Source organism: Sphaeramia orbicularis, chromosome 5 (assembly GCF_902148855.1).
Source record: "Sphaeramia orbicularis chromosome 5, fSphaOr1.1, whole genome shotgun sequence".
In the NCBI taxonomy this organism is placed as follows: domain Eukaryota; kingdom Metazoa; phylum Chordata; class Actinopteri; order Kurtiformes; family Apogonidae; genus Sphaeramia; species Sphaeramia orbicularis.
Genome location: NC_043961.1, coordinates 31306918 through 31315337, shown reverse-complemented (window position 1 = coordinate 31315337; position 8420 = coordinate 31306918). Strand labels below are relative to the sequence as shown.

General features: G+C 38.3%; 1 protein-coding gene across 2 annotated transcripts; it reads right to left on the bottom strand.

Moving 5' to 3' along the window:
- Nucleotides 1-2843: 2843 nt before the first annotated feature.
- Nucleotides 2844-8200, bottom strand: LOC115418834 (proline-rich transmembrane protein 3). 2 transcript variants are annotated; one of them, XM_030133350.1, is made up of 4 exons: nt 7890-8200; nt 6763-6989; nt 5397-5943; nt 2844-4881 (listed from the first exon to the last, which is right to left on the bottom strand). In XM_030133350.1, exons 3-4 carry the CDS (start codon nt 5911-5913, stop codon nt 3269-3271), a joined length of 2130 nt encoding a protein of 709 aa, XP_029989210.1. In that variant the 5' UTR covers nt 5914-5943; nt 6763-6989; nt 7890-8200; the 3' UTR covers nt 2844-3268. The 2 variants fall into 2 exon arrangements, with proteins under 2 accessions (XP_029989210.1, XP_029989209.1); XM_030133349.1 differs by having other exon boundaries at nt 6769-6989.
- Nucleotides 8201-8420: the final 220 nt, after the last annotated feature.

Sequence of the window (8420 nt, the reverse complement as noted above, 5' to 3'; positions counted from 1 at the left end):
TTTCTTAAGCATGGATTGTGTTACTGGGTCAGGTGTGGAAAATGGGAGGTGTGGGAAACTGTAAGTGCTGCTGACGTATGAAGGGAAAACGCAGCGCACAGTCACTCCTTGGCTTTAATTGTGAGAGCTGGCACCTGCAGTAGCACCGAAGGTAACTGCTGTTTTTGTGGCAGCTGTGTCTCTGGTAGGAGCTGAAGCGTGTATTTTAGAAGAGGGCCAAGGAAACACTGGGTATTGTGGGAAACTGGCAACTGAGGATAGTGCAGGATGCAACCACTACCACTAGGAGGCAGAGTTGTCACAGTCAGTTAGTGTAATGTCTGGTGAATAAGGGCATGTGACTAAGTATTCCACATCAGCAAACAGAAAAGTAAATACTCTTCATTCTGTAAAGAAAGGTTAGATTGTGAATAGAGTCGTTTATTAACCACCAGAGGGCTCAGTGTAACTTAATCTGAATACATAAACATTTTTTGGGTGTGGTGAGTGTCAGCCCCGGGAGCTCTTCATCTGTGTGGCAGTTGAGCAGATCCAGTTGCTACATAACAGTGCTCATCACAGGCACTTCCACATGACAGTTTTATATCAGGTGGAAAAAAAGGTTGAGTGAATGTTGGTAACACAGCAGGATGGGGCATCTTCACTGGGGCCTCCAATAAATGCAGCAGCAGCACATAATGCATGCAATTAATTTACAACAGTTCAAAGAATGAGGTAATATTAGGAATACATTCACTGAATTTAGTTTGTATTTGTTTGTGTGAAAGCAAGTGCAGGAAGATTTGTGGGCATAAGTGTGTGACATAAGATCATTTAATTTATTGTTGTTATGAAGCATCCACAACCTTCAGGCGATCTGGGACAGGTTTTGCAGTGTTCCCAGGATCAAAACCAAAGTGTAGCAGCCTTAGTTTCCGTAGAGCACACTTCCTAAATACCTGAGATCTGCTAAAATTGTTAAATCATTCAAATCAAGACTAAAAATATTTCAGTCTCTGTGTTGTTTCAATGAATTAGACACATAATATTGTTTTTAATCTGTAATTGTAATTGTAATTGTTTTTGAAAATAAAAGTTCAATGAATACAACAACTGCTTACTTTTGTTTTTATTTAATAATATACATATATACAGTATATATTCACCAATGTCACTTTTTGCTTTTAAAATGCAACTTTAATGTATTCTTAATGGTCTGTGCCCTCTAGTGTTAGTTGCTTTATTTACCTTGTGAATATTGATGTGGAAAATTAACTGTAACCTGTTGGGTAACATAGCAGCCCTGGTGAGGTGCTGCAGACGGGGCATCCCTGTGCTGGAGGGCATTTCAGGTAGGAACATATGGCTCCTCCCTTGTTTAACACATGAAAAGAAGTTGACTCTAAACAATGTAGTGAGTATTCCAGTTTCCAAACTTCTTATGAGTAACCTACTGCTACCCACAAGAAAATGTATGAATTTATTTGACTCTAAGGCTGATTTACGATAGAAGAGTCGTACATGCTTTTGTACAGGACCTCAGCATTGTCTGAGGGGTCAGGTAACCAGGCCTTAGTCATTGATTGATCTCTCTTTTCATGCACCAGCAGCAAATGGCAAAGCTGAAACACAATCTTGACTATTAAAGTTTTATCTGTTAGATTAAACAGATGTTTAAGGGAGGGGTGTCGTATTGGATAGAATACCATTAAAGTATGTACTGTATAATGTTATTGATATTACATAATAAAATAAAATGTATTGTAGGACATAGTCAAAATACAGTGATTTGTTTAATACTAATAAACCTGTTCAGACTGTATAAAGGGTGACTCTTGTTTATATTCTATGATTTCCTTCATGCAGACACATTTGCAAGAGATAATCACACATATCTTATCATTTTAGGTTAATCTCACCATAGGGCAGTGACACAGGGTTATCATTTAAATTAATATGAAACCATATGGGGTAATAAGTCAGCAGTGGTTAATGTGTGTTCACCCTGCCAGACAAATCTGAACAAACCTCCATCAAGGTAGTGCTGCAAATCCATCATGCTGCCTCGGACAGTGTTCTGAAGAGACAACTGCCCTGTACAGGCCATGAGCCAACAGACTGATCGACCTGTCCATTACAAAGTTTTAAGAGTATCAGAGTCTCCATCACTAAATACAACACAGATGTTTTTCTAAGCATGTCTTGGCATTGGAGTGCTCAGGTTTATCTATGGGATCACGGATTACACAATGTACTGTAATATTTTAACAGAAGAGATGGCAGCCTCCTCAAGGTGACAGCTTGGTAATGTGTGTCATAGGCTATAGATTTTCTGAAGGAATAGCCTAGAATATTCCTGGATCTAAACCCAGGGAAATACAGGATGAAGGAACATCAAGCGTCCAACATTCACAGGTCATTAACAGAGGAGCGGAAGAACATCTCAGCAAAGACCTGTGCAACTCCTTTGAAAGTCAAATCTCTGAAAAACAAATGGTCTCACACAAAAACTTGATGCTGATGTAGACTGCATAGTAATAATAATTCAGAATTAGTTCATTAGAAGTATGAGATAAGAGCTATAGGATGTAGTTCAGGTGTCCCGTTTTGCAGGAAAAACAAAAAGAAAACCCTGCCTCGAGTCCTTTGCTAAACATGAGTTCATGTGGCTTAAACTAAGGTGCCATATGATTGTTATCTTTGATACATAACTGTATTATTCACAATCCATATAAATACTTTATTTGCTAATAATACATTGAAAATACACTTAAATAGCTACACATAATGAGCATAAAATAAAGTTTAATGCTTTTAACCAGTCTGATGTACCCTGATGTGAAACAAAAGAAATTTTTACACAGTTAATGGAGAAACTGGTCTTTTATTGTCCCAAATACACAGACAATATATGTATATTTGAAAAAAATTCTGTGAAATACACAGCACATTTTTGGGAGGAATTAACCCTTTGCACATTTATTGTTTTCATTCACTTGACAAAGAAAAGAGCTGGGGTCCAGTACTTTCACATTAAGAAAACTAAAGTATGTAATGACATATGTACGTGTATCTGCACTTTTATAACGTTCATGCTTAAAGCAACAAAGATAAGTTTGTGTGACATGGATTATTGCTGTCCCTTAAATTAAATAAAAGTAAACACTTAAGTTATTCAAATGTAGAAACATGAATCAACTCCTCCACTGTTCACTGTCCTCCTGAGATAAAACTGATTCAAAGTAACAGCAGCCTAGATGTTTTATTATGAGAAGTAAATGTCTACAGCTTAGAGGTCTGTAACATCATCTTCAGACCAATCATACGCATGCATCAGTGTGAGCCCTGATTTAGTTTCTTCTCCCTGATGTGCATTATTTGCAGCATCGCTCTGATCATTGGTACCACTGAATGACTGTGTCAACTCTTTAGTTTGAAAATTGTCTAGAGATGCAGGAATAGATTCTGTATCCTCCATCCACCCATAGCCAACATAAGCTGGAGGAAATACTCCTCCATCTTTGTCTGTGCCAACACTGTGAGTCCAAGAGGGAGGAGGAGGTGTGAACAGACCTCCAGCTACAAGCTGTCCGTGATGGAGAGCATTGTCAATGCTGCGCCTGAGATTAATAGGAGAAGGGGGGCACATGTCAAATTCTATAAGGGAAAGAACACATTCACGTTCACCAACTTTTTGCCACAGCAATGCAGCTTGAGAGTCATAGTTGCTGCTAACAGAATCAGTCTTGTGTTCTGGCTTTGATGGCTGATTGTCGTACGGTTGCATTACATTGTTGTTGATACCTGTTCTAAATAGGTTATATTTTGCCCAGTTGTTTGGCATCAGGTCTTCCCAGGTTTTCTCTGATTTTCTTAGATGCTCTTTCCTTATACGTGATAAGATACGACCCCACAAGCCTGTTGCATCCTCTCCTTTACATGCATCACCTCTGGAACAGGCTCTAGAGGGTGTCCAGAAAATCCATGATCCCAAGACAAGCAGAGAAAATCCCCAAGATACCTCAAGAATTCTGGCACAGAACTGACTAAGCCACCATCCCCAGCCGAAGCGTCTCCAGTTTCCCAGCAGCCCATAAAGCCAGAGGAGGCTATATATCTGAAGGCTGCAGCTGAGAACTCCAATGAAGGCACAGGCTGCCGTTACCCGCTTTGCACGCCTCTCAATCCTATGTGAAGGAACCCACTGTGGTAAAGACGACCTGAGCAAATGTGGCAAATTAATGAGAGATTTGGTGATAATTCCCATACAGAATGGGATGCCCCAGCAGAGGGACAGAGTCTGGAGTAACAACGGGAGTGAAGGGGATAAAACTGAGGAAAATAAATCTGCTACAAATAAAGAAGTGCAATGTGCAATAGCCAGGCCTCCAACCACCCACAGATGCCTTAGCTCTAGTGGGAAAAATAATAACTTCAACCCTCTGAGTGTGACGAGAGCGAGAATGACCTGCGTCCACAGAAGGACCTGCAGGGAAACATTATGCAGTGCTGCTAGAGACGCGCGAGATAGGATCTGACAAGTACCATAAGGATCAAGTAGAAGAAGTACAGCACGTAGAGTACCGCTCAACACCAGCAGACTGTTTGTCAGGGCCAGGGCCTCACAGAGGGGATGAGGAAGTGTGAACGCACCAGCCAGCCCCAAAACTGCCAGCAGTGCCATCAGTATGAAAAGGCTGGCGGAGCCAAAGACGTGTAGTTCCCAGGCGAATGCCAATGTACGCTTCATGTCATCCCACAGAAGACTGGTCCCATTGAAGTTTGTGAGAACAACACAAGGGCTAAGGCCAAGCAAACAGGATCCTCCAGATCCTGCCAGGTTCTGGTTTGTGTTAGATGTAAACACATTGTTTTGGGAGGGTAGTTTAGGGCTGCCTCCACCTGAAAAAAAAAAAAAAAGGTTGAAAAGAAATGCATAAATGCTGATGCAGAACTGTTCATCGGTCAATTTCAAGCAAACTTTTTCCTGTATTTTAATTTGTTTATTGCAAAGACTTATATTTTGCAGTAAATTTGAATGATTTAAATGCATACTATATAATTTATGTCACTGTAACAATCAAAACAATAACAATAGTCATAGTATTAGAATGATAGAATTAACATTAGAATGTGAAGAGGCACATAATTATGGGGGGGATGTTTTCACCACTATTTCCAATGAAAATCTACCTGATCTTACTCAGGCTGAAATTAGATTTATAAAGACAATAAGGTAAGGTGTGATTTATTTACATTACAATAGTGAGATTATGCAATATCATTCTCATGAAGTACTTGCAAGTACCATGAAACATTAGTAAAGGGGATATAATGCCACTATTTTATGATCAAATTAAATAGATGATACAATGAATAAAATATTACAAATTCGAGCATGTGCAGCATATACTTACCGATCAGGAAACCATTATTAACAGTGGACGTCTGACTGTCATGTAACTGTCCATCAGCTTTGATCAAACCACCTTTCAAAAACGTTTCTTCTGAGACTGTGTATTCACTAGAGTGAGTTTCCCCCGATGTTTCCAAAATTGATGCATGGGTTTTGTCAACTACTTGGTCATGAGCCTCTGGTATTGTGGGAGCTGGTGTTGTATCTGATCCTGTTCCAGACCCAGAATGGTTTCTGGTGTTGGCCCACTCAGGCTTCTTTAAAACTGCACTCCTATTGATGAATTTCTGTTGTAGTGTTCTGTCAACACTTTGTCCACTGCCTTCCACAGACTCACTCCTGGGCTCTGAATAGTAGATTAAATCTCGGGCCAAGCTGTCCATGGCAATTTGGCCTCTACCTGTGCTGTGAACTCTCCAGACTGGATCAGTGTTGCCAAGAGAATGTGTACTTCGAATAAGGCTTTCAAGTGGTGAGAGAAACACAGTTAAAGTGATGAACAGCACAGAACATCCCATTCTTTTACACCAACGTTAATATTCAAAGACCTGGGAAACAAAAAAGACAGGAAGTGATGAAATTTAATGGAATACACCTGAGTACAGACTTTTTAAACAGCACACAATTGTTTTAAAAGAGCAACCTCTATAGTGTGTCAGTGTGGGATTGAAAGGTTATGGGGTAGAGCTAGTGACAGAGGTTTCCAGATAATCTTATGCTCCAATCCTGTAAGGGACAATAATTCCCCTCTGTAATCCAGTTGGTTTGCACACTTAACAACATCTGTGAAAGGCTTGTCTGAAGATAAATGAAACACACCTTGGCAAAAACATTAAAGTTCACAGCATTAGACTGATCTGTGTTTTGGATGTTTGCCCTACGGTTACAAATGTCAAGCTGCCACTTCAATGATATGCAACACCAAACATGACACAAAACAGATGTAAACATGATTTTTACATACTTTTTAAATACTTACAACACCAAGCACATATTCTAAAAAGCTTCCTCAGAATTTTTCATTTTAAGTCACCTGATGTCTCAAATGCAACTTTTAGAAAATCCAAATATGTAAACAAATGTGTATGGGTCTATTTCAACCCTGTATGAATCATAAATTTACATGTTGTAATTGTGATAATATGTGTTAGAGTTCCAGACATACTGTATGGAAAAGGCATTACTATTTAATAAATTAAAATTAAATAATGAAAATTCCTGTTAAATATCTAAATGCTTTATATGTGAAGCTATCTGTAGACTCCAAAAGTGTTAGCATGCAATTCCCATCTTATCTGATAACATTCCCAAAACACAATATTCCAGTGCCAAAATTATAAACTATGTAGACATTTCATAATGCTCACTGATACCTGGTGCATCAGATGTAACTGCGACTCCTCTTGTTAACACTTCTCCTCAGGACACCATGCAGCACTCCATCTCTGTGCAGTTCACCATGTGCAACGTCTGATTTTGATGTTTCATTAGGAGCATCACCGTGAGTGTGACTGCTTGTATCCTCTTCAAGCTGACGTCTGTCTCTCATTACTGCACCGGCTGTTTACTTGGCAGCCTCCCATTACGATGTCTCCTGCAAATATGAAGTCAGAACTTAAACATTGACATATATGATTCAAAAAGCATTTGCATAATCACATTCCTGATTATCATCTTCACAAACCCAAAAAACATGAATATGTGACCTTAATTAAAACTCCATATACCTCACATGCTTCTTCACAGTTGTGTTAAAGTAAATCCCCTCTCTAAAGGATTACATTAAGATTCTTACAGGAGCACAAAGTCACATAAGTGTTAATGTGGAGTCAACTAGGTATGACCTGTAAGTGTAGAAAATGTGCCAACATACGGCATGCCATTTTATTTAGAAAAAAAAAAAATGTATTTGCATTCAATTGCTTCAGATATGGCATGAAATTATGGGCATGATATTCACACAAGTGCATATATTAGATATCTACAGTGTATATGCTTTTAGACAGATACAATAGGTTATAGTTGTAAACAAAGAGTACTTTAAGTCTAAATTATTCAGACATATTGAATTGAGATGGTAGTTGTGTTTTTGTTGTTGACTTTTTTTTATTTCTTTATTTGTTATTATAATGGTGTAAATCCTTGATGCTGTACACATCTAAGCTGACGTAAGCAGTGTATTAGGTGAAAAGGATAGGCAAAAAAAATAAGCTTTTGCTTCTAGCCTATTCCTTTTTTGTTTTTTATGTTTATTACAACTGATGTACTGAGTACAATGATTGATGTAAAACCAAAAATAAGTTTCTTCATTCATTCATTCATTCATTCATTATTCATAGTTGGAGTTAGTTGGAGTTCTTAAAATGTCATTATTGATGTGTAACATGAGGAAAACATGACTATACAAATAAAAGTACCACCACCACTTCCACCAGAGAGCCCTTGCAGAGCCACAGTTAGTCTGCAGCGAGTGTGGGAATTAACTCTTTCATACCCAGGGTGTAGCAGGGATAGCCCTTCCTCACAGTGCATCTATCAGGGTCCACCTTAAGAAGGGTGAGAGGCAGTTTGTTGTGGGGAGAACAGGGGGAGGCACTCAGTAGCACATGCCTGGCTCTTTAAGGCAGACTGGGGAAGTTAGATTCTGTTAAAGGTACATGCAGTCAAATGTTTACTAGACATCACCAGAGCCCTCCAGGAAGGATTTCACCCACTGTCTAAAATAAGAGATATACTAAGATTTACCCCACTAGGATAATAAATGAGCATATGTCTGTTTTAAACATTTAGAAATAAAAGTTTAACTACCTACCTATCTATCTATCTATCTATCTATCTATCTATCTATCTATCTATCTATCTATCTATCTATCTATCTATCATTTATATATTTATCATACTTATAAGATCATAATTTCACTTCTATAATCTTAATTTTCTCCAACTTTCTTATATATTTATATAATATTATATAGTGGGGGGGAAAAATACATACATATATATATATATATATATATATATATAT

Coding starts and splice junctions, on each gene's coding strand:
- LOC115418834 (XM_030133350.1), bottom strand. CDS start 5,913: ATGGGATGTTCTGTGCTGTTCATCACTTTAACTGTGTTTCTCTCACCA. Junction 4,882..5,396: donor TAATAATGGTTTCCTGATCG/GTAAGTATATGC, acceptor TTTTTTTTTCAG/GTGGAGGCAGCCCTAAACTA.